Here is a 26,946-nt window from a genome sequence, read left to right on the forward strand (position 1 = left end):
AGAACAGCAAAATGGAGAAATCCTGGGTTATTGATACAGAGATTGAAATGTCCTGCCTCTCCAGAGGTCTGATGCAGCACAAGCACTGGCATAATACATTTCCTTACATGGATTTACCACTGCTCCACCAGTGCTTGAAGGTTTACCCTAGGGATGAGAGATCCTTCACAGCCATGATACTTAAACTTAGATTCATCAGTTTAGCCCCTTCAACCTATATTTAAACACAAAACCAAACAACCAATGCCAATGGCAAAAGTCAAGTACTCAGCACTCTTCAGAGCTGCACTCTTCCTCTGCTCTCCCCCTCCCTCCTATTGCTTAGATTACTATATCCAAAATTTCCTCTGATAGTTATTAAAATTGTTTGTCTCTCTAATGAAGCTCTCCTGAAACTCAAATTTGTGGCCTGGACACCTGCGCAATAGAAACTAGAAAGAGATGACAACTGTACCCAGAGGTGACCAAGGAGGAAGTGAATCATCAAGAAATCTTTGAGTATTTTTTAATTTCCCCATGCCTCCCAGTGTGAGACTGCTGACTAAATGCCATGGTAAAGAGTGGAGTGAAAAATTGTTCTCAGCCTTCCTTTAGCACTTTTAGCTCATACAGAGTTTGCCACAGCACCGACTTGGGTCATGCTCTGCACTAGGTCGTTCTGCATGCATTTGTTAAACATTTGTTTCTGTGTTAGAGGGGTATTAGTTGCTTCCTCTTTAACTAGACATGTCCACAGTTTCCACATAAGTAATTTCTGAACAAGATGCTATCCAAAACAAGACACAACAATAGAGGTGTAGACATTTTCATAACAATTCACCCCTCATCAAAGAAACCTACTGAATGTTCAAGGCATTACCTGAGACAAAGTCCTTCTCAGGCTGTGACATGCTTGCATTTTGCACTGATAAACACAAATATTTTTTCAAGACTTTTTCCCCTAAAACTGTAAAACTAAAAAACAATAGGTTTTAATTTAATATTCTGGTAGTGTGTAGTGAAAACCATTCTTTACTTTTGCTCTTTTGGTTGTTTTTTTAAAAAACTTTCTTTTCCCTTAGGGACATTAATTTTGGCAACACCTGTGGGATGAAGCACTAATCTGATGTTTTAACAGGTGCTTATCTGGAATTTTCAAGCCCCTTTTCATCACCTTCTGAACCTTGTCAAAATACTGCAAAAAAAGAAAAGAAAGGCACAAGGGATAACCCCCAAAAGATGCTGGAGAGGCAGTTGCTGTTCCTGTGGCCTGATTCTACCCCGTTAAAGTACTCACAGTCAAAACAACACTGAGTCAAACAGCACTGAGTATGCTGATTAATTCACATCTACTTGATTATAATAGTGTACTATACCCACTAATTGCAGGTAGATGATTGCCTGAGGGTACTAGTAAGACAAGAAACAACAGGGAGAATATAGCTATATCTGCTCTTGTCTTGTTTTAGAAGACCCATTCAGACTCTTTGAGATAAGCAGCTCAGATCAACAGGTAAGTTGAAAACTAGTCTGCCTAGAAGTTGCGTTGGTTTAACTGTTCTCTGAAACTGGGCTAGTTTAGACAATCCAGACTGCTGCACAAGAAATCTTAGCTCAGTTTAGGCTAAACCAGCATTTGAAAATTGCTTCCTCCTTTTTTTTTTTTTTTTTTTTTTTAAATTTTTCTTTGAGTGAGTGAAAACTGAATGAAAAAGCAACATCTACACTGAGATACCAAGGCTGCTTTGTGAGATGTTTACACGCAATGACAAGCCCTTGCCAAAGTACCTCATACACAGTGCAGCCCTCCTAGAAAACAATCTTCTCTTCTGGGCCAGCTACTGCCTGGGACTCACAGGGAAAGACAGAATGGTATAACTGGCTTAATGCTTGGAACAGGGAGCTGTGGGACTGTTTCTCTAAGTCCAGCTGTACCCAACATATTTCCATCACAGTGCAGGACCAGGCAAGGCTGAGATGAAAGCTGGATTTGTCGATTTAGCCCAACTTCCAGGCTGGGACTGATGAACAAATATGCCTGCAGTAAGCATAGGCTCTGCATTTATACATATTCCAGAAGGGTTCCCAAACTGACTTGTGAGGAAATCAGATTCATCAGTTATTTTGGTGCTAGTCTGCATGCAAATGAACCTCTCAAACAGGCAGACACCAAATTCAGATGTGCTTTTCAGACAAAGTAAATAAGCAGTACAAAGTAATTCGCAAGGCTTATCTAAACCTGTTTAATCATGCTACTAATAAGCTTGTTTTGAACAAAGTTCTACTCTTAGGAGAAAATGAGAAGGAAAAAAATGCATCTCCTGCCCCCACCAGCTCCCCCAGGGATACACACACCTTCTCACAGGGGATGGCAGCTGCTACATTTAGCTTAGTTTTAAGCTGAACTGAAGCTTTCCACATAAACATCCAAGACAGGGGCAGTGGTTAATAAACCATAAGCTGCTCCAGAATCCACAGTGAGTCTTTGTGGATTTTGTTAAAAGGCATACTGAGTAAAAACAGTGGAGCAAGGAAATGTAAATGTTTTTCATGAGTCTAGATTCATACTATCAAAATATCCTAAATCAAGTTTATGAAATCTGAAAGGGAGTTTTGAGCTCTTGCAGCCCGAGCTGTATCTGCTTATCCACTCTCTGAAGAGCGGCTGACATGACGTCTCAGATGGATGGAAAACATTCCACAAGCAATTGCAGAGGGTGTGGTGGCACGGCAGCTTGCAGAGTAGCATAGAAAACACATTGATTCCTCCTGCCTACTGCGTCTCCTGTTAGATCCAATGCAGCAGAAATGGCTGCAGTGACTCGGCAGCAGGGAGGGTGGGTTTGAAATCAGAAGGAAATGGGTAGAATACCTACAAAGAGTTGGTTTGTTTCGGGTTTGTTTTTTTTTCCAAGAGATGTTTACGGGTCATGGCTAACACTGTTAGATCACTGACAGCAGGATTTAGCACAGTGCTTTCTCCTAGCTGCACTTGCCAGTGTGTCATGCTGCACATATGGACCTGATCTGTATTTCAGGGTGAAGGGAGTCCACTATCCTGTTCGTTTTAAAGACCCAGCATGCAGAAGTATGTTTCTGACTATTTTAAACATTTCTAACACATCCTGTTGCTGTAGTAGCAGAATAACAAGAACACTGTATTTAAAGTCTCATAGGAAAAAAATGTCAAGGCCTTTGTACAATCTCCTATTTTATTTTTTCTTTTTTTAACCTACTCACTGAGTGATTTTTCTTGACTATTTTGAGACTACAACAACAAGGTATAATTCAAACTGGTGTCTTCAGACATGGAAGCCAGAGGAATGTATCAGTGACTCTTCTCACAGCTTGTGCATGGATAAGGTGTAGAATCACGTACACAAAGTACAGGTTTATGTCAGACAGATTGCATTCGCTAACAAACACGCAAAGCTAACAAGCAGTATGTTCCCAGTCTACTATAAATTACTCAGACAATTCAAAACAGCACTAAAATAAGCAGTATTTATGGTCACTTGCATTATAAAGGAAAACAGTTTCCCAGAATTCACAAGTGGGGAGATAAAATCCAAGCCCACAAATGCTGGTCCTGGATCTTCTGAGCATATGTTCAGAGTAAAAAAATGCCTGCAAAGCACTGGAGACACAGATACAGAAAAGCTTCTATAATTTCTTACTGCTTCTTCAAGAGTCAGGCTAAAAAGGTATCAGAAAGCTACTTTTCTGAACAAAGGTTTGGAAAGGGGAGACTGTGATGCCTTTTACTCTCTGAGACTATGGAAGTTATATGCTGTTACTGCTGAAAACAAACACACAAAGATCTTTCAGAGGATGCTGGTGGAACAGTGACCCTTCCAGAGGAGAGTTGTACCCAACGTAACAGCATTGGCCTTGCTGGCCTTTGGAGAGGGCATTTGGAGAAAATGCAGTGATAGCAAAAGGACTGCCCGGCACACATGCCACTTCAGTGACCCCAAATTGGCAACCAGGTTCTCTCTGAGAGCTCAGCACAGACCTGCGGGACTGTAAATTGCATGGGTGCGCACAGGGCAGGAACAGAATCAAGAAAGCATAGTAGTAGCTTGAAACAACAGTTCTTACTGCCACCCCCACTATATTCCCATGCCCAGCTGAGTGGCAGGTATAGAAATAGCTATCCTTCATCGACCTGCTTCACAGGCATGTGTTCCAAAGTTATCAGTTAGCTCATATATGAAGCAGAGACATGCCAAGCTCTGTAAACATTTCTTTTAAATACTTGAGATACTGATACAGAGACATTATTCAAAGACAGCAATTGACAGCTGATACTTTGAAAAGAAGCTTCCAAAAAAATCTGTTTCTTGTCCTGTGATAAGCCACATGACAAGGCACGTCATTCTGTAAGGGAGGTGGGAAAAGCCTTTAGCACTGTGGGAAAGAGAGGGTCAGGACTACATAATCTGTTTGTTTTCCTGCTTGAACAACAGGGCTGCAGAATGACATGGAAGCAGACAGCTATAAACAAAACTTCTGCTGAGCTCAGTGTTAATACAAAAATGTAAAAGCATTCTCGGCCCATGCATGAACAGACTGGGATGCAGGTCCTGCAAGAGATTTGGGAATAAGCTTCTCTGAGGTTTGGCAAAAGAATGGTTAGCACTAGGTGCAAGAAAATTTTGGCCATCCAAAGCATTTTATGAGATCTAACAGTAAGTTCTCTCCAGTTGTGACAACTTAAGACATATCCAGATAGGAACTGAACTTCAGTCCAACAGACAGGTATCACCTTGCTATTCCATGCTACTTGGCTGTGGTCCTACTATTCATCCAATATTTCCCAAGCACCTCCCTCAATCCCACTGCTGAGTGTCTCTCAGCAAGGTAATACCTTCAAGAATCATTAAGAGCCTATCCCTACTAGTATGGAGTGTAAAAGCTAATGCTGCTCCATGAATTAACAGTATGCTTAGACAGGTTTTGGCCAGGATTTTAATGAGGATAGCAAGTATTCTGCTGGATAACTTATGGGGTGCTGTTACAGAGAGGCTCTGTGATGCTGCAGCTGCTGAAGACTCTGTACTTGCAAGTGTGCACTTTGCCTAGAACTTAGTTGACGTAGGAACCCAGGCTTGGATATTTCCTGCTTTCTCAGCTATTTTAAGAGAGGGGAGGTAATCACATGTGGTTTTCTTACAAGTTCTCTTTCAATATTTGACTCCTTGAGGACCAGTCCTGTTTTCATTGGAATGAATGAGCTTTCTGTCACTGACCTCAGTTTAACCCCTGACAATTTACTACGGACCTCACTGCTATTGTAGCTTGGCACCTTGTGATCTGAAATTTATTTAAAAAAAATATTTATCCACATTTTTCTGAGCACATTTCTGAGATAGAAAAGTTCCATGGTCATATAATACATAGAACTAAGACATGGAAGGAGGAAATCCAAAGTGTGCTAGGTGTCTACAAAACTGACTGCAAGTATCTACATGATAAGTGATTTCCTCAGTACAGCAGGGTATGCTGAACAAGCCATGCCACATATACCATGATGTGCTTGGCACACAAAGCTAGCTATGCTTCCCTAGGCAGGAACTGTTTCCTCAGCCTTCTTCCCCAGTGGGGCCCAATTGAGTGTTTGCTAACCTTTAACCTGTTTGAGGAGGAAATGGCACTGCCACTCACTTCCACACAACAGTCTAAAGGTTACAGGTCTTGCCAAACTGTACAAAACCCAGAGTTGAAGTCTTAGCTTCCTGGTTTGGATAGCAAGTTAAACATCGAGTATGCCAAACATGAGGTTGCTGGGGCACTCCCTCCTGGTTTTCCTGCTGTGTTAATGCATGCATGTGATTACTGGTTGAGGACACAGAAGCAACACATCAACTGGCTCACATTAGGCACACATCTAGGTGCCACAGCTCACAGGAGTAGGGCAGTCTATAGGGTTGGCAGGTGTCCTCTCAGCCTGCCAGCTTCCAGGGATGCTGAATCACACTCTGCAGCCACAGAGCCAGGGATCTCGAGACAGTATAAGGGACTTCTTTGGGCAGCAAGGATCTTGAAAGCCAGTCTTCTGATAGTTTGTAGTTGGACACATCAGTTCCTTTCACCATGTTCATCAACACGTACTGATATGTGTCCAGTAGACTTGGATCACAGAAATCCAACCATCTGCTGTGGATGAGTGCAGGTGCCTTCCCTTTGAGACAGAGCTGGAATGTACCCTTAGCTTATAACTGTACCCACAAATGCAAAATCATGCCTGTATTTAGTTACCTAAATGAAACCTACAGTTTTTGTCCTGCATAATGTACCTGAAGTCACATAAGAGGTCAATGTTGGCAGAAAACTGTGATACATCATCTGAGCACCTCCCTGAAGCTCTATCCATTGGGAGATACTTCCTCACAGTGGGAACAGGATGGGAGGTTTAAGCAGCAATTCAATTAACTTTGAAACAGTAACAGTTTTTGAAACATTTGGCCTGTAGCTGATTAAGCTTCTTGCCATGGTGGTAGCTGCCATGTCACGTCAAAATTCTGTGTGGAAATCAATGATCATTAAACAAGTCCTTATCTCATGTTTTTACAAACTATTTAGAGAAAGGCTCTACCTACCATAAAGAAGTATTTGGCAGGCACATTGAATTTTATCCTGTTGGTTGGATAATAACTTCATTAATGCTGATTTACCTCAGTACAACCACAGGCTTCTGTAGTTACCTTTGATGATAGTGGTAAGGGCGGCAGATCCCATTGTTTGCAAAATCCCTCAAATTAGAAGTGCCACTAGGAGAAATGATGTTGCTGCGTTCTAAAAAATAATTTATTTTTTTCCTGACAAATACAGGAAACTGGAGTTAGCTGGCAAGAGGGATGGGAGAGGAGGGCATACAAATAAATACTATTTGAATAAGATCATTAAAGCAAGTAAAACCTCAGGTAATTTCCTCTAATTCTGCTGACAGTAACTGATCTGGATTATGTTTTGTTTCAATATAGTGCTGTTGGGGAGAGATAAGCACAGTGAGAGAGCAGTAAAACAGTTTTTGAGCACAGATACTTCCAGAACAAATGTGTGCTGTCCCTTTAAATCTTACAAGCTTTAATGTTCCAAGTGCTGGAGGGATATTCTGCAACACAGAGTTTCAGGCAGATTCCAATTGAGACTGATCTGGTTTGCAGGCAGGAAAAGTACGTGTTTGTATTTAAGTATCTCCTCCTTGGGCAGTTAAAATGTGTTTTCAAGAAACAAGCTACAATAGAAGCCATTAAAACCCTCCAACATTTTCCAACCACACACAATTGCCTCACATAATTCCTATTCAGATTCAGGGAAAAATGATGGTAAAACTTCTGATACTATGATGACGTCAGTTGTTGGCAAGTGCTAACATTGTAATGACAACCATAACAGTAGTTCATTAGCACTACTAGATCAAGCAGATTTAGATGGTGTGGAGTGTATCGGTAACCAGATACTTATTGAAAGAAATTCTCATCTTAAATGAGTTAGGAATGGAGACTTACCAGCTCTAAGAACTTCCTCACCACCTGTCTTTGTTTTAAGTTAGTTTCACCATCTAGGTTAGCTGTTTCTATATGGCACAGCCCATCGGGATCACTTGAGGAGAGCAGCAATATGTCAGCAGGTATAATTTCATTACAGCGAAGCTGCACAAAGTCTCCAACTTTCACTTCTTTCCAGTATCTGCTTATGTATTTCTTCTCATTTCTGAAAAAAAAAGAGACATTTACAAGACTTTTAAATAAAAAATTGCACAGACTGAGATGCTTCTGATAAATCTGGTTTGATTTGTAACAGGAGTACAGTGCCTTTAGAAATCCTCAGGAACTCTTGAATTACTCTGGGAAAAGCCAATGCAGAGTGCCAAGGGGCCACTTCCTAGTGACTCAGAACCAGGTCTGAGTTACCAAGACCCTCTTTAAAGATCCAGAGGACAACATGCTGATGTCAGACATGACTAAACAGGGTAAAAGGAGCTTCACACATTCCCTCCCTCCATGCTCTGAGTCACCCACATGACCTCATGAAGCACAGAGGGCCGGTGCCCACACTGTGTGAAAAGGAGTCACTTTTAGGGCAAGGGAGCAAATGAGAACAGGTCTGGGCGCAGGACACCTGCTTGGAATGTTTCCTGAATGTTCTCCCTCATGTGCCACCCTCTGATGCACCCTCAGATAGCCTCCCCTTGTTCCCTTTTTCCAACAGGGACAAACTCTGTGTACTGCTGCACATCATATCTGGACAGAAGTCCCTAACTGAGAGGAATTTCCACTATTGATCACTAAACCTAGAATTACAAGGACATGTTGTATGGTAAAACGCAGTCCTAGCTGTTCTACTGGGAAAGGACACCCTTATTTCTTGTAAGAATTTCTACTCTATTTCCATTCTAGCCAGAGTGCTCTCTGTTACATAGCTAACTCCTGCTTAGTTACCCTGAACCTTTCATTTTGGAGTACAAGCACTAAACCTTTCCAGTTTTAAAGGTCATGCTAGTTTGTTACTTTTTTATTTTTTAACTTTTTCTTGAGAGCAAGAGGAAAAAGGAACAAGTGACTGCTTAATTAATTTTAGCTAAAATTTCAGATTTTAGTTTTACAACAGGCACAGACTCATGTGCTTTCTTGGCACTTGCGGAAAGTGATTTTTTCTGTTGTGATTTTGAAATAAATCAATTTCAAAACAGGCCCAATATTGACTTGGTAAAATACCTACCTTCCTGAAAATAGGAAGCTAATATTCTAACACTTTTCTAAGCCATTACAAGGCCTTTTGCTGTGTGAGGACCAAGACACTTGTTAATGCAGAGACTGTCTCCTGGGACAGCATTTTAACTGGCAGAATGGCATTCTGATGAGGGGTGGGGAGAGGTAGCGCTGGCTGTTTTATGTTCTTTAAACTATATTATTTTCAAACACATAACTTTCAGCAGTAACGTGAATAGGTTTGTAACCAAGTGGAAACAAGGAAGTCCTGACAATGTTGTTACTTTGGAGTTACTGACAGTCAAGCCTTCACTGGTGTTAATGGAATTAGTAACTTAATTGGCATTTATCCATGTGTTTAGCCAAAAATTCTGAACAATAAAGGGTCAAGTAGCTTAACAAGGATATATCGGATCAGGTTTTACCCCCGAGAATTTATTCATTGTCTTTTCCTAACATCCAGTTTATAAAGGGAGAAATGAAAATTATAGCTGTGATTTCTATTTTGATAAAACCTGAAAAGCATTAGTATGAGCCAAGTGTAAAACATGATAATCTAACATAGGCAGGTAATACACCTACTGGATGCTGAAATTACCCATTTTCGTCATAATCAGAGTGAAACAAACATTTAACTTTCTCTGCTAATGAGTATGAATTGCTTTGAAACACAGTACGCCATAAAACAGTACAAATTACTGCACGGCAGAGCTGAAGGGCTTTTTAGCTCTGCAATCTGTAACTCCAAATCCCTTTATATGTGTATATTTTTCTTCATCCTATTTCATTTAAATTTGAAACTGGGTGATGTACAAATGCATGTACAAGGAGCAGCAGTACAAAAGCACGATCAGGATAAAAATAGCAAGTAGTCCCATACTATGCTATAAGCACTACTATTTTTTATTTAATTTCTATTGTTTGAAAAGCATTGCTATTTTAGCATTTCCTCACCCCTCACATGCTTAGCAACTGCCACAACTATATACACTGTGGCAGGAAGGGTGGATATCGAGCAACACAAGGCCAAATGGTTCTGCTGGAATAAATGAAGTTGTTCAGCCTGGAGAAGGCTGCAGAGAGACCTTATTGTGGTCTTTCAATATAAAAAGGGGATTTTTATAAAAAAGACAATTATTACCAGTGCCTATAGTCACAGGACAAGGGGTAATGCTTTTAAACTGAAAGAGGATAGGTTTAAATGAAACACAAAGGAGAAATTTCTTACGGTGAGGCTGGTGGGACAGTAGAACAAGTTGCCCAGTGAAGCTGTGGATGCGCCATCCCTAGAAGTGTTCAAAATGGGGCTTTGAGCAACTAGATATAGTGAAGGGTGTCCCTGCCCCTGGCAAGAATATTGGACTAATCGATCTTTAAGGGTCCTTACCAAGCCAAGCCATGCCATTCTATGATTCCATAAATCTATGAATGTAAGACCTCTTGGACATGCACCAGGGCCCCAGGGTACAGCCCCCTTCATTAGACACATGGGAACAATTTGGCCCAGTATTCCACTTTGATCAGCTCTTTGCTAACAAGGGTCAATAGTGGATGGAAAATTACTGTCTTCGCAGAAGATTACTTCCTAATCCTCTTTGGACTGGGCTGCTCTGTGTCCTCTAGCAGAGCTCTCAACTGAGACTTGTTTCATTGCAGGCAGTGAGTGTTCAGTGCAAGAGTTCTCTGCAGAGGATGGCATGATACTGTCTTCACATGGGGTGGTTTGGAGACTATCTGGACCATGAATACATCAGGCCCTGATGAAACTTTCCTTTAACATGCTCAGCCTAGTCCTCTGAACATACAGGTTAGCTCACCACAAGACAGCCATCATTTCCTGAAATCAGTACAAACACACCAAATGACCCTGTCGATAAAGATTTTTCTATTGATTCTGCAGAGACAGGACTTGGTTTTCCAAATTTTATATCACCTACTAAATGTTTATTCTTGCTGTTATACTGTGCCAGTAAAGTTACATGATACAGAGAGTTATCATGTAACTCTCATGTTATCATGAACTTATCATGATAACTTCAAGACTTTCTATAGTCTTGAAGACTATAGACTTTCTATAAGAGTAGGAGCCCAAGACTTTCTATAAGAGTAGGAGCCCAAAAGGATGGCAGTCCTTTGCAGTCTGTGTACAGGGCTTCTGTGGTAGTGCATCCACTACCCTTCCTGGGGTCTGCTCTACCTCCTCAAGCCTGTTCTACAATTTCAGTAATTCTTATTAGGCCCTGGCCTTTGTGTAATGAGTTGGGTGGTGAAAGCTATTGGTCCTTGACCATACCAGGAACTCTTGCATGGCTAAGGTGGAATGGCACTCTTCATAACAGGGACACTTGTTGCCTGACCAAGGAGGGGAATGAGAACTAATCAGTCATCTCCTAATAGCCTTGGAACATTACCCACCTGAATCATAACCCCAGTGGAACTGGGCTTTTGAATAATTTGAGTAATTAACAACTTTGGTTACAGTCAGGATGGAAATGGATTAATGAAAAAGAAAGCCAATCATCTTGTGACTGTATAAACACTGGTGCTAAGTGAGGCCCTTTGAGTTCTACCAGACCACAGCAGGCTGCACCAGCATCTCCCTCAGAGCAGGATGCCTCTCAGAGCTTGCAAACTGTCAAGTTGCCGTACTTTGAGAACTGTCACCAAAAGCTGATTAGTCAGCCTGGGCCAACGTTCCCCCCCCCCGTCCTTGACACTCAAGCCTCTCCCATTGAGAAATGCCGAGACATTCAATGTGAGTATTTCACTGACACTCCAGTGAAACAAAGTGGAACTTTTAACAGGTGCCTTTGTGCATATATATAAATATATACACACATGCACACACACATCTTTGTGTCAGTTGTGTGTGCATCTGTGAATTGACTTAAACTAGAGATAATTGAGTAACTATTTTGATTAAGGTTAATCCTATTGAATCACTTTGTAAACATTAAATTAGTCAATCATTGAGTGCTGCTAAATCCTTCAGACACAAACCATTGCCCAGGTCCGATGCTAAGACTGACTCAGCCACACCTAGGCTGCATCAGGATTTTAGAAAGCAAAGGAGTCTATTCTGAATCTTGTGACCCAACAGCAGGATTTCCCTATTAAATCTTTTAGATATCCCATTGATGAAGTCTGAGATGAAGTTCAGATTGAGCTGCACTTATGTTCTATCAGAAGTTTAGAAAGCAAGGGGGTCCACTCCATAACTCATGACTCAGAGGGGAAATCTCCCTTACCCCTTGCACCCTCACCCCGGCCTCTGTGTATATTATGCAAAATTGATTATAATTCTACTTTCCCTGTATGCTTCATCTCTGTAGTAATAGAGTGAACCTTACCATCAAACGCTGTTAAGTCATGCTTTCACAAATTTGTATTAAAACCTGCTTTTGGCAATAACTTTGATTGTGACTCTTGAAGTGGCCTAAACCACTCATTTGTGGTAGCTGTAGGCACTGTTTGCAAGGGACTTTTTAAGAAAAGCTTTTGGCAAGTTTAAGTAAACATCATCAAAACTCCTGGAATATCTTGATAAAAGGCTCAAATAATTCTGGCAGGAACACAGGATTGGGACACAGCATCTCAGTGAGTCTACTCCCCTCCAATGGTCACAGGAAACAGTGACATGGATATTTAGCCCAGAAACTGACACCCCACAACTCTAGTCCTACCTGCCCTCATTTATCATGAGCCTGAAGATACATTTTATTACCTATAATACACTCAAGGCCAATGCTACACGAAACAAATGCTGCAAACCATGATGAACCATAGGAAGAGGTCAGAGATGCCGAATCTTTCAAACCTGGAGAATTAGATAAAAGTCCTACAAAACCATAAGCTGCCATGAACTAATGCCATTCTGCAGAAGGAATAGATATTATTGATACTTTCTAGTTAAATCACAATGATGAGCTATTTATTTCAGACAGTTATGCCCAGCTGCTATAATGTGTTGTGTTGAGCTCACATATTGAACATTTGCATCCTCCTGCACACAACCTAATCTTTATCAATGCACTTACATGCAAAGAATGTATCTGTCAGCTGTGGTTTAAACCCACAGTCACATACATCTTCATGCTCATCTCTGCCACAATTGGAAGTAGAACTTTCCAGTGCTTTCACTTTTCTGAGCGTATTGTTATAGGTAAACATTGACAGAAATCTAAAGATAAATAGCTGAAAAGTCAGCTGGTACAGCTGCATTGACATCAACATTTTTGTTAGCCAACAGCAAATGGGGCCCTGGCAGGAGTCAAATTGCAATGATGAAGTGCCATTATCTCGACATATCTGGTCTTGAATATACACAGAAAAGTCTGAAACATCCTTTCAAGTGTACGAACACAGAGAAAAATACTTTCTCTACTATTAAAAATTCGCATTAGTTTATATATTGCATATATTTGGCCAAGGTGCTGTTTTGAAGCAGAACAGCCTGCAGGTGAGTGCCAAATTTGAGACTGACTTTGGTTAGCAGCAAAACTGCTACTTTGTTCAGCAAAAACTGAACAAACCAAAAAATATTGATTTTTTTTTTTTTTAATGTCACTTTCTAATTTAGAAACACAGAAGCTCATCAATGACATTTTCTTTCCATATTAATTACGCTTTTTCTTTTTCTGGTCTCCTTTGCAACATGAGCTGATAAAGATCATGCCCATAATTTTGCTTTCTGGACATGTAGACACCACTTGATATCTACAAAAGGCTGAAGATTTTCAATCTGTTTCCGTTCAGAAATTACAAAAATAATTGTTTACTTCTTTTGAGTGTATTTTAGCTGTTTTGGCATAATAAAGAATTATTAAAAATTATTAGGATAACTATTTAATATATATATATGTATAATAACTTAAAACAAATTTTGTCTTTTCTCTATAATTTCTTTGTTAAGTTTGGGCAAATAATCATAAGCAATACTTGGCAAAGAAATATGACAGCCATGCAGCTGTAATCTGTTCTACTTGTGCAAGGTCTGCATACTAGAAATTTTATACATTAAATTGAGAGGATGGGGACTAATAATAATCATTTCTTACTTCCTATACCTCTCCACTGACAAAAATTACAGTTAATGAGTGGGAAGGGTGGATGCAGATTTGCTCCATCAGATCCAGTGGCTGAGGCACCTGTGCTTCTATGTCGCACTGCCCTAGCTTAGTCCCAACACAGGCTCCTACATTCATCTCAGCAGGGCTAGTAAAATACATGTACCAGAAGATTGGAAGATATTCTCTTGTATTTTTTGGGGTGTTCGGCCTATTTGATCTGGCTTATGGAGCATACCCCTTCCTACATATGTTGCAGCTGCAACCCAGAGATTTTCAAGCCTCTCAAAACATCCAGATAAAATGTCCTTTCCCAGTCCAAGCCCATCCGCTGACCTGCTTTTGAAGTAACAATCATCTTTACTTCAAAAGAAATCGGACTACTTTGCCTTCCCTGACAGCTGAGGTGGCCATTGAACCAGCAGGATTTTAAAGAAACAGCAAGAAATTAAGTCTGTGGAAGAGGAAAAGCCTTGTACAAAAGACAGTCAAAGAGTTGTTGTGCGTGTACAACACATACTTTGTATGTGTTCTTGATGTCAGCCAGGTCCTTCCTTTTCATCTCAGGAGGTAGGAATTGATTGGGGTAGCACAAGAGAATGATTCAGGTGCCATCTGTGCTCCCAGTGACTTAAAATGTTTCAATCATTTGTCTACAAGTGCTGTGACAAGTCTTCTGGTTAGAACTGAGCTAACTAAAAAAACTTGGAGCTCATTAGCAGGGCCCAAGCAGAGCAGCAACTTCTGAATGAGAACCTCAAACTAAATGCAAACACAGAAGTGTCACATCAGGCCAAACTATCTTTAGGGAGGCTCCAGCACTTAGCTGTTTCTCCACAGGTCCTTTATGCTCATACAGTTTTCTTAAATCATCTGTTCTTTCTCTTGCCTAGGCCGGAGCCTTCACCTTCAATTCCCCAACTCTCTTTCCCAACACTCTTGCAGGTGTAGAGAGGGTTCACACTAAGGGAGCCCAGAGCACTGTATGAGCACTTCAGTGGCAAAATTCATCATAGGCTACAAAAGAAGAGATGGTGGACAGCACTGAAATATGTGAACAAAACTGCTTTTATAACCAGTATTGATTATGATTTGAAAACTACGGGTGTAGCAGGCCTCAGAGTTTAAAAACAAGAGCTGTCTGTGAGACCAAGGCATATACTGCACGAAGTCTGAACATGTCAAGTATCTATGGAAACATGTTGAGAATCATTTGGGTACAATTACAATGTTGTGGCAAAATGCAGGAAAAACATGTAGCACAAGTTAATGCCAAAGGAGGTTACATAATGCCCAGAATATGTCTCCATTCCACCACAAATGATAACATCTGTTTCTATGAAAATAAATCATGAAGAGACTCTGAATCTGATGTTAATCAGACAAAACAGATTAGTAGAGTGTGTTTTTGAGAAACACTGTAGAGAACAAAATCTTGCCATAACTTAAGTTTCTAAATAGACTCGATAATCTTCACATTATTTTAAAGGCACTAATTTAATGGATTTCAAATCTCCTTTTTTCTTTTTTGGAGCATTAGCACGTGCAAATGTATGTTACAGTTGCTAGATGCAAATCTGCATATATAGCAATGATGAGGCATAAAGGTGCCTTTTATTAAATTAATACTTTCTGAAAACAGCTGATTTTTCTGCCACTAGTCAAACTTGCTATGAAAAGGTACCCAAGAAACCTCAACGATTCAGGCTTATCATGTGGAAGTAGTAATTTAACTTCTCTTGGGAGTGTTAATCTACATTATGCCTCCTGTTGAAAGAAACCTCACTATTGTTAACTATAATGAAACATTTACTACCCGGAATAAATGATTTTTGAGCCAAGAAACTTGTTGTTGCGATAAAACATGTAACATAAAAACAGAACATGTAATGAAACTTTACACAAACTGAAGAAAGACGGAAGGAAGGAAGGAAGGAAGGAAGGAAGGAAGGAAGGAAGGAAGGAAGGAAGGAAGGAAGGAAGGAAGGAAGGAAGGAAGGAAGGAAGGAGGGAGGGAGGGAGGGAGGGAGGGAGGAGGGGAGGGAGGAGGGAGGGGAGGGAGGAAGGAAGGAAGGAAGGAAGGAAGGAAGGAAGGAAGGAAGGAAGGAAGAGGAAGGAAGGAAGGAAGGAAGGAAGGAAGGAAGGAAGGAAGAAGGAAGGAAGGAAGGAAGGAAGGAAGGAAGAAGGAAGGAAGGAAGGAAGGAAGGAAGGAAGGAAGGAAGGAAGGAAGGAAGGAAGGAAGGAAGGAAGGAAGGAAGGAAGGAAGGAAGGAAGGAAGGAAGGAAGGAAGGAAGGAAGAGGAAGAAGGAAGGAAGGAAGGAAGGAAGGAAGGAAGGAAGGAAGGAAGGAAGGAAGGAAGGAAGGAAGGAAGGAAGGAAGGAAGGAAGGAAGGAAGGAAGGAAGGAAGGAAGGAAGGAAGGAAATAAAAGAAAGAAAGAAAAAGAAAGAAAGAAAGAAAGAAAGAAAGAAAGAAAGAAAGAAAGAAAGAAAGAAAGAAAGAAGAAAAAAGAAGAAAGAAAGAAGAAAGAAGAAAGAAAGAAAGAAGAAAGAAAGAAAAGAAAGAAAGAAAGAAAGAAAAGAAAGAAAGAAAGAAAAAGAAATGGAAGAGAGAGAGAGAGAGAGAGAAAGAAAGAAAGAAAGAAAGAAAGAAAGAAAGAAAGAAAAAGAGAGAGAAAGAGAAAGAGAAAGAGAAAGAGAAAGAGAAAGAGAAAGAGAAAGAGAAAGAGAAAGAGAAAGAGAAAGAGAAAGAAAGAGCTGCCTTTTAGAACTTAATTTTAAAACAAGACTGTTCCAGACAGACATCTAGTATTAGGGTTTTTGTAAGTGGTATGATTCTCAACCTCTTATGTTTGCTGCCAAAAATGCTAAAAATGTCCTATCACTTTTGCAGTAAACAGATATATTGGGAGAGAAGAATATATTGCTTTATATATAGTAGGACAGATAGGTAATGGTTAGTGTTGAGGCTTTGTTAAATGCTATCACACAAGGAGGTGGAAGAAGTGGAAGAACAGCCTGGATGTGACCTGGCTCACAGCCAGGTAAGATTCTTGTCCTGATTTTCAAAGCCATCACAGATATTAGCATTGAATATTTACATTAAAGTGCTGCTCCAAGCCACTGCAAAAACATTCATCAGAGCTCAATGCTCTGAAAACATTGAAGAAGAAATGTCGCTGTTGAGCCGCTAGCAGAGAAACAGAAACCCAGGTTCTCAGGCAAGAAAAAAAGAGCCCTTTATTATTTTGATATCCATATATATAGACTTTTCACAGGTCACCCAGATTGGTCAGTCAAAAACCTCCCCCTAAGCCTAATTGGCCAGGCCTGAACTGCCCAAATCTCGAAACCCTGTTTGCAAAAACATCCAAACTTTATCTTTGTTTATAAAACATAGCAAAATGTTCTCAAGAGAAAGACCTGTGCTAGCCACAAAGAAATAATCCCCTGCTGAAGGAAACCCACTGAAATAGTAGATACCTAATGACACAAACCTCCTCAATCTATGCCTGATGCCTAAATAATTAAAGAAAAAGCAGGAACTCTTCCTAGGGAGAACTTAAGTGCCAAAATTTGGTAAGACGTGAGCTTCATGTAGAAGCTTTCCAGGTTCCTTGTCCTCTAAACTAATAACTAAAGGCATGAGGATATTTAGGAACACTGTCTTCATGCCTAAAATTCAGAAGCAATCTAGATGGACAAATCCAGTGGACTAAACCCTCCTTTTGGTGCTCTCCCACTACATTTAAGGCAGTTCAATCAGATGAACATCCAAGAGAGCTCTTCATATCTTAAAGGTACATCTTAAGAGGTAAATTAAGCATGGCTCTGCACAGTTACTGAGGGAAATCCCATTCTTTAACAGATTCAGACACTTCAATGGGAATTTTATTCTTTCTCATTCCTCTTGCTCTACACATCTGCCTCATTTGATCTCAGGACAACCTGACCCAGGACATAAAAAAAGCCTTAATACATTTATTATGCATACATGAAAAGCCATTTGTAAAGAACTTCTAAAGACCTGTACTTCTTAAGAAGTGCAACTGTTTTTATTTGAAAAAAATATTCCAGTTCTTTAGATAAACATGTTAAAACAGAAAGAATTTTTATCAGGAAAGTTATTCACTGCTAATTACATTCACAGTCCTGATGGAGTTGTTCACTGATACTCAGCTGGGGAGACTATTTTTCTGTATGTAACTGTGCCATACGTCTCCTTTAAAACACTAAGGCCACGTTTTACCTGATCACTGCACTAAAGCACTCTAGAATTTAATACAGTTTGGCTATTTAATGTTAACAAGAACATTAATAATTCATCGCTTTCTCATTTAACAGGCAAAACCAACATCTCAAACTGAATATAAGTGTTCAACCTTCTTCATGTCCTCCCAAAATTATTTTTATATTTTCCTTCCAGTTCTGTTCTTGTCTGGGCAATATCCATCCATGACATCCATCTCACTTGGATCTTCTCATCTGTTTTCATCTGGACAATCTGAAGTACAAGTTGAGGACAGGAAAAATATTGAGAACCAGCTGAGATCTCAGTGGGTTCCAGGGTACAATGCTTACAGTCAGAAGAAATGAGATTATGTTTTGCATATTGTTGCTTTTAAATTTCTTCTGGCTGCAATTCCAGGAATTAGCTTTAGCCCACACACCAGATTTTGCTATTCCAGTGCCACACAGAATTACACTGCTTGAAGAACTAGTATTGATTTAAAATAAAAAAATCTCTTGGCTCCAATATTATTGGAAGAATCTTGCAGAAGAAAAATCTGGGCGCTATTATATATTTGCAGAACAGTTTTTTCTGCTGCGAGGTGAGACCCATAGCAGAAAGGTGCGAGACTGTGGGTTACTGATTGTTAAAGATACTGGAAGCATATATTGGTGCACTTGTTTCTCAATTTGTATGAATTATATTTAATGGTAGAGTTACTAAGGAATTCCTTTCCTCTGTGTGATGAGGGTGTGTGTTCACAGAATAAACAGGAAAACCTCAAACTCAGGCACACTTCTGTTGACATCAAGGTGTACAGACGGAGATTTAGGGAGCTATCCTGGATGAAACTGTGGTCTCTCTCTCCACATCCATTCAGTAAGATGCCTGCAGCAAACATCCCCAGGCAGATACAACAAAGGGGGCAGTTTAACCTGGCACTTGTGGATGCCTGCTGGCTAGCAGACAAAGCAAACTGGGACACCTCTCTGTGCTTCTAATGGTGATGGAGGAAAGGTTTGGCAAGATTTGTAGGCAAACGTTGACCTTACCTTGAATGCCAACTTGCAAATGGAAGAGGCCCCAGAATAGTCAGAAGTCAGCCAAAATGTGTATCATAATAGCATCTGGCAAACTTTTGTTGCTTTTGGAGCCCTGCCACTGGTATTACTGGCTCAGTGGAGTGAGGTAAAACTTCACTTGTGAGCCACTGCTCTTGTCCCATCATACTCATGTCCTCCTAACTGGCTATGGCTCCCCAGAAAGGAGGTCAGCAAGTCTGCGGTAACTGAGTTCTCAGAAATCTCTTCCTAATTTGGAGGAACAGAACAGATAGCTAAAGACCTGAAATACGAACATAAAGATTATTCTTTTAAAGCTTTTTTAAAAATTATTTACTATTATTATCATCTTTTCTTTGCTGCTATTTTTTCCATGCAGTTTCTTAAAACACAAGAGCTCTGAGACTTCTGAGAAGAGACATCTCTATCACATTAACTGAACCAAACATGGAAGAGAAGGAGGTTCCTGCAGTGCTCTCACTATGTTCTCACTGGTAGCTAGAGAGCTGCCTGACATTTTAAATTTAGCTCTGTGAAGTCACTGAGTGAGAAGAAAGACACTGAGGTGCTGGAGTGTGTGCAGAGAAGGGCAATGGAGCTGGTGAAGGGCCTGGAGCACAAGTAGAATGAGGAATGGCTGATAGAGCTGGGGTTGTTTCGTCTCAAGAAAACAAGGCTAGATTGCGCAGGGGGACCTAATTGCACTCTACAACTACCTGAAAGGAGATTGTGGACAGGTGGGCATTGTCCCCTCCTCCCAGGCAACCACAGACAGGACAAGAAGAAATGGCCTGAAGCTGTGCCAGGGAAGGTTTAGGTTGACTGTTCAGAAAAATTGCTTCATTGAAAGGGTGGTTAGGCATTGGAGCAGGCTGCTCAGGGAAGTGTGGAGTCACCATCCCTGGAGGTATTTAAGACATGCAGATGTGGCACTTGAAGATATAGTTTAGTGGTGGATTTGGCAGTGCTGGGGAAACAGTTGCACTCAATGATCTAAGAGGTCTTTTCCAACTTAAATGACTCCATGATAAATCCCTGGTCTGATGCATAAATACTGTGACCCCCTGATCTGAAGCAGAAACCTCCATCTCCAGCATTGGTACATTCACAAGAGGGACGGAGCAGTAAAAGGCACTACAGCTCAGATGAATCCTAATTTTGTCCACACAGCTGGCAGAGAATAGGCCTTTACTTGTACTTCAGTCTGATCTGAGAAGAGCAGTTGAAGTTTTAAACATAGTGACTTATCTTAGGCTGTATCTAGCCAATCCTTCTGTGTTTAGCTGCTCTCGTAGGTTATACAGCCTGTCTTTACATTTCTGGATCACTGCTTGCCCCAACAAGACAAGAATACAAATGCAAGGGAAAGCAAACAGCCTTAGGCTGTATCTTAATACTAAGACATGTTGAAATTAGCATACTGTTCTCAAAACAAAATTTTAAAATCTGAAAATCTCTAAAATTCTGGTATAAAATAATAACAAGGTGTTTCCCAAAAATGCTTTCCTAATGAGGACCATTAAAGTCCCATCTAAACTGGATCCTGAGAGCACTTCCCAATGGTCCCATCTGAGGACACAGACTGGGGTTGGATCCTGCATTAGATTGAAATCTGGGTGTGTGTACGCCTCGATCTGCTATGCTCTAGGTCCTAACACAATTTGAATTCAGCCTTATATAAGGCCACCTTACAGAAATTCACAGAATATAAAAATGCTCCTCACTTCCATCAAAAAAGAATTAGAAGACCAAATACCATGCAAATCATATGCAGTGATATGAATCTTTGAAGGTTTGAGTCAAAACAAGTATGCCTAGAGATGCAAATTTTATATTCAAAATTCTTGGTGAAATTAAATAATAGAGATCCATATTGAAGAAGCGAGAACCAGAAAATGTAAAATTCTACCATTTAAAGGAAATGTAGGGTGCCTTTAATAACATTTGAGTAGTTCAGATTCAAAACCAGACTGATACTTATATCTACATATAAAAAAAATCAGGATAAAAATTCATTTAAAGCTTTTAATATCAGCTTGACTGTTTTCACACTACCTGCTGCTTTCCCTGAATTAAAGATGTTGGTCTTCATCTTATTAATATTCCAAACTTACCGTAGCCAGTCAATGAGTGTAGTTGAATATGAAACACTAAGCTAGAATAATACTTTTCACAATGTTTTCACAGAGAGAAATGTAGTCCTTTCCTGTTCCACTGATTTACAATCAAAATGACTATGAATTATGTATCTCATAATTCCAATAGCATTATGAGATACAGTCAGCTCACACAGACAGTACATCCCAACCTGATAACATATTTCTTCAGAGACCCTGTAATTATAGAGTTCTGCAGGGAAGCACGTCATCTTTGTCACTTGTCCACAACTACTGAACTATCATCAATAAAAAGAGCTAATTTATAAAGAACAACACACCATCAGTCCAAATTTTGATAGCCTGTTTCCATCGCTTTACCAGACAATTTATAATGATTGCCACAATAATTATCCCCACTTCTAAAAAGTCATTGTCAGTTATAACCCAGATATTTTCAAGACCTTGTTAGATTACAGATGTGTACATATTTGCTCTTATTTAAACAAAAAGCTTATAAATATAAACTCTTCTTCACTATTGCCCTTTTACAAAGAAATCATGTAGACTGTGAACACTGTTTCACAGAAACTATTTTTTAATTAATTTTGAAGAATTTAAAATCTAAGCAGGCCAACTAATAGGAATGGATATTGTCCTGTGTTTCTTTTTACACAAAAGGTTACCTCACCTAGCTCAATCTTTCTTGGAAATGACTAAATAATTTATTGGCAAATATTGTTCCCACATTTAGAAAAACATTTTAAAAACCAATTTTCATGCATGATTTTCACTTATTGTTCACTGAACTCCAAAACCAGGCTACAAATCTTGGCCCAAATTCAGAAACATATCTACACAGATGTCTAAACTCAGGCAGAAAAGCACTCTTTCTGGCCAAACTCCAGAAAGACAACTTCTCTGCAGTTCACATTCATACCTTCCTTGGGGAAAAAATGATAAAGCATTGAAATTCAATATCCTAGGGGAAAAAAAAAGTCAAGGTCTTTATTGCATACAGAAGAAGAAAGTGACTGGCTTTTGAAACACCCAGAAACTGAGCTTAGAGCAAGCAATTTCAAAGAGACTGTTTATTGAAAGGGTTTGCATCATGGAGGGGAACAAGCAGCCTAAAAGAGGTCCTAAAAGAATTCCTGAGATCTAAAGCACCTCAGCAAGTGGCAGCTGCCCTATTTGTAAGCAGAAAAAAGTATTCAGCAGCCTGGTGTACACAGACCAAAACGCTTATGTCTGTAGGTAGAAGCTAGCTTAAAAGGTGAGAACATTCATTTTAAAACTGAACTTCAATCTGATCTCACAATATGCTATTCCAAACTAAACCAGTCTAGCCCTGCAGATAAAAACTGTGGACCTAATGGAAGAAATTTTTACTCAGAACCCTTCTCCACAAGTCTGTCAGAAATTCAAAAGTAATTAAAGTATTTGAATCTCAGCTTTTTAGAGCTGGAACATCACCATTTTCATATCTATTACTCAAAGCTGTAACTGAGGGTTATTTTTCACTCCTATCCCCATCCTAAAAAAACACATCTTAAATGTGTGCCTTTCTTTCTCTCCCTAAAGCTAATTCTCATCAAGACACTCATTTCCAGTTGTCTCCATCCCTTTGCCATAATTACTTTGCTACAATCTTCTTCCTTCTTTATCCTCAGCAATTAATGGCTTTGAACACAAATGGCTCCTCATTGCTACATCCAGTTGAACTCTAAATCCTCTCCAAAACACCTTCCTTCTCCTTATCTAATCTTTGCTGTATCTCTGTAGACAGCGATCTTTCTTTTTAGCACCTCATGATTGAGTATGCATCTTTTTTTAGGACTCCTCCAGTGGATAAAACACTTTTCCAGACATTAAGTGGATTGCATTTAGTTCCATACCTGTGAGGTTAACTAAGGAGAAGCCTTGGTAAGGAAGACACCCCAGCTAGTAAAATTCCTAAAACTAAAAGTCATGATTGCAATCCCCTTGTGATGTGGGTCTTACTCATCAGAGGAGAATAATCTTTTATCAGCAGGCACTAATTCAGACCAAGCACAGCACAAATTCTGAAAATGCTTTTCCAACTATTCTCAACACAATCCATTTCATTTGTAAACATATGTCAAGAGTTACTTCTGCCACCAGGACAGAAATTCAGTCTAGACACGTTCCAACATACATCAGGTCACTCTGTCAGCATGCTACTGGCTTGTGCGCTGCCTACAGCTCGGTCTGTCTGTGGAGACAAAAGCCATACACCAACTGGCACTTTCAGAAACCCCTGACTTACACATAAGCTGTGGCATTAAGAGCAAGGGTGTGGTATGAGAAAGATGTATAAATTCTTCAGGGTTAAGCTATTTAAATTTTTTTGTGTGTGTGTAATCCAAACAAGTATGTTTCCTTGACATTTTTAGACTTATATTCATTTATTCTGCATAAAAATAAGCAGAATGTTTTATGAAGCACTGGAAAGAATCTTTAGACATTTTTTCTTTAAGATGAGAAAAAAAAAATGCTGTTGGCCCAAAACCTTGTTTGAGAACTCTACATACAGAGCATCATTTTCCTTCATCTTTTCAAACAAGACAGAGCAGAAACAGTGACATACTCTTAGATCTGGGTGGAAAATGCTGTAGGCAGCTCCAAATTCTTCCTGTGACTACAGAGCATGCCTTCAAAAAATCCAACCTGATAAATTCTAAAAATAAAAGTAAACTACTGAGTTCTGAAAGGGTTGAAAGGCTTGTCACATACATATTAATTTCCAACATACAGTTTATTAGAACATATTAATGACAGGAATACTCAGTCTCTGGAGACTATCAAATGGACCTAGAAAGGGTGCATTCTCCAGAAAACAAGTTTCCACAGCCTGTGCTACTGCCCACATGCTGCTCCACTGCAGCTGGCAACCCACTGGAGAAGACGAGACCATTGTTTATAATTGCAGGGTTAGTCTAAGGCAGCACCAAATGGGAGATCTGCAAGAAACTCAATTTGGTACTTTATGCAATGAAACCATACTGGGGAAAGGTACCTGTGGAATCAAACCAACAGTTACAATGCAACTACTTTCCAATTCAGACTAAAAGAGGGCTTCTAACTCTAAGCATTTGCTAGTCTATAAATGATTTTTTCACCAGGAAGAATGAAGAATTTCTCTCCTTTCTTACCATCTTTGCATCAATAAGCAGATCCCTTCCAGGATGGATTGATATCCTTTTAGGAGAACTCTGATTTTACAGATATGTCTCAGACACTGATGCAGAGACAGACGGCAGAAGAGTCTGCTAGATAGGAACAGAGAAATGAGAAGTGTATGAGGATTGAGAAAAGGTACATGAAATACAGAAGAGGAAAGTGTGGGGTTATACACAGAGGAAAGTGTAAAGAAGGTTAAAAGCAGAGAAAGCGAACTACTGGCCACTTGAAAACATAGAGCAAAGGTTATTAAGGAAATCGTTTAACTTAAGCAAGATCACAGAACTTCAGGTTCGGGAAAAATTCAGTCCAGTTTGAAAGTCGGGAGAAACTTAGGCTGGTTAGTAACAAAAAGATTGTTGTCTCTGTGAATCTACTTTTGCTGAGGACTTCTAAACTTTATTGCTAAGCCTGCAAAACAGGGCAGTAGCGTGCAGCTCTGTCTTCTGGATCTGCCATGTTAGTTTTTGAGACCCTTCCAGTTTGTGGGCCACAATGGTCTTTGGAGATGTAGGCTGTGAAATAAATTGACGTGCTGAATATATGTTGAGGGCTGCACTTTTGAAGTGACATTCAGCCAAGCCGACAGGAGACATTAAAGATAATCTCAATGGCCTATTCACATTTTCATACACAGAGCATACTAGTTTTCAAAGAGAGGCTAAAGCAAAATGTACTTTATTGATAACGTTGCAAAGCTCCACATCTGAGCAGAGACTTGCTCAGTTATTCCCAAGAAACATGGGTAGGTAAAAGAGATTTCTTTATTTGTGTCTTTTGCAGCCAGCCTTAGTTCATTTGGTAGAGTATCTTTAGTTCTGCACATTTAATGACACATAAAACTAAGGAAATAGGAGTAATTGTGTATGCACAATATGTACAATAAATCCTATTACACTTTGTTATCAATCACACTTTACTTCCACATCAGTTCAACTGGGAAATATTACAGAAACTTTAGAGATACATTTTTCCTGCTTTGTCTTAGAATAATTTGAATTTATTTTTAATCAATCTGGAAGCTGAAGATGGTGAGACTAAAAAGTCTTACCAAAGGATAGAGGTAAAATGATATAATTCATAGATTGGGATTTTATGATTAATATGGTTTATCAGTAGAGTCTTTCTATTTCTTATTAGAGTGAACTTTATGTAAAGAAATCCAGCAATCACAAACAAGATGAGGCTGTATCATTCTAGCTGGTCAACCCAAATACAGTAGTCTCTGTGTCTCCTTCAATCTTTAACAGAGAGGTAAGTAAATCATGGCACCATATGGGAAGCAGGAATCCAGCAGGATCCCAATTTGCTGTGAAAATATTTCATTTTTTCACATGCACATACTGATAGCTATCTTTGAATCAGAAAGCCTCAAATGATTTAACCTTGCAGTGGGATTGAATGTTCTGTACTCAGCTTAACCACCTTAAACTTCAATGCTGAAATCAGCAGAGGTCTGTCAGCTGACAGCTACCCAGAAAGTTACCCAGCATTTAGCTGGACTCAGGTACTTGGCACTCAGGCTGGACCCAGTAATTCCCCACCAAATCATTACAAGACATTTCAAGCCACACAGCCCAGCCACTGCAAAATCCATTTGTATCAAGTGATAATTTATTTGAGCTAGCATGCACAGTCACAGCTTAAAAATTGAAGGTTTGAAATGTGGGTGTGGGACTCTGGCAGACCTATGTTTATCACAGACTGTGAATCTGTCCAGCAAAGCACTAAAACTGAGAGAGCCTCAGCCAAATTCCAGCATCTACCAGCTCCAGAAGTGTCAAGGTAGTGACAGACCGTGGTTAGAACTGACTGGTCAGCCTAAACCAAAACAAGTTGTGTTTGGCATAAAGCTAAAAACCACCATCATCTGAAATCCAGAGGAAATAAACAAAGATGACACCTTGTTTTCTAAAACCAAGATATTTATGAAATAGTAGAAAACAATAAAAGTTGCCATATCATAAAACACTGGAATAAAGTATTTAAAAAACATGTAATCTCATGTTAAACAAATCCACAGAAGTAGGTAGCTGGTTTGCATATTCTCCTCAGGTGGCAGATTTTCCTGTCCAAAAAAACTGGGACATTTTAATGATATTCCTGTCAGTTTGCTTTCAATGCAAACTTAAGGCCTTCTGATAGACCGAATGTCTGTATTTCAGTGGAAGATGGAATACCATCTCTAAGTATAACTAAATCTATTATTCCTGGTCTAAAAAAACCTATTGCACATAGATCAGAAAATACAAAAAGGTGCCCCTCTGAGGTTAATCAATTACTTTGAGCAAATCTAAGAAATTAGCCAAAGTTCAGTAATAATGTCTATAACCTATGGAGGTGAATTCTCTGATTTCTTTGCACTAAAAACCTATGGCTCCTTTTCATAAAAAGACATGCAATCCTTTCTTCAAGCAGAATCATATGCCTTTTTTTCTAAAATAGCTTAGTGGAAAAATGAGAAAAGATACAATTGTCTGCAGACTGTGACTATTTTAACTGTTAATATGCCTCATTCAATTGTATGCCTAAAGCAGATGACTTAGCAAGGCTATCATGCATGTTTTTGGATAGACTAATAAATCCCTGTAAATG

General features: G+C 39.6%; 1 protein-coding gene across 1 annotated transcript in view; it reads right to left on the minus strand.

Moving 5' to 3' along the window:
* Window positions 1–26,946, minus strand: part of ATP10A (ATPase phospholipid transporting 10A (putative)) — a 113,900-nt gene that overhangs the window by 59,913 nt on the left and 27,041 nt on the right. The window contains exon 2 of the mRNA XM_085055490.1: window positions 7,494–7,698. Coding sequence (XP_084911616.1) covers window positions 7,494–7,698 — 205 coding nt within the window. The remainder of the gene's footprint in view (window positions 1–7,493; window positions 7,699–26,946) is intronic.

This window comes from Lichenostomus cassidix, chromosome 1, assembly GCF_008360975.1.
Source record: "Lichenostomus cassidix isolate B80296 chromosome 1, HeHo_3.0, whole genome shotgun sequence".
In the NCBI taxonomy this organism is placed as follows: domain Eukaryota; kingdom Metazoa; phylum Chordata; class Aves; order Passeriformes; family Meliphagidae; genus Lichenostomus; species Lichenostomus cassidix.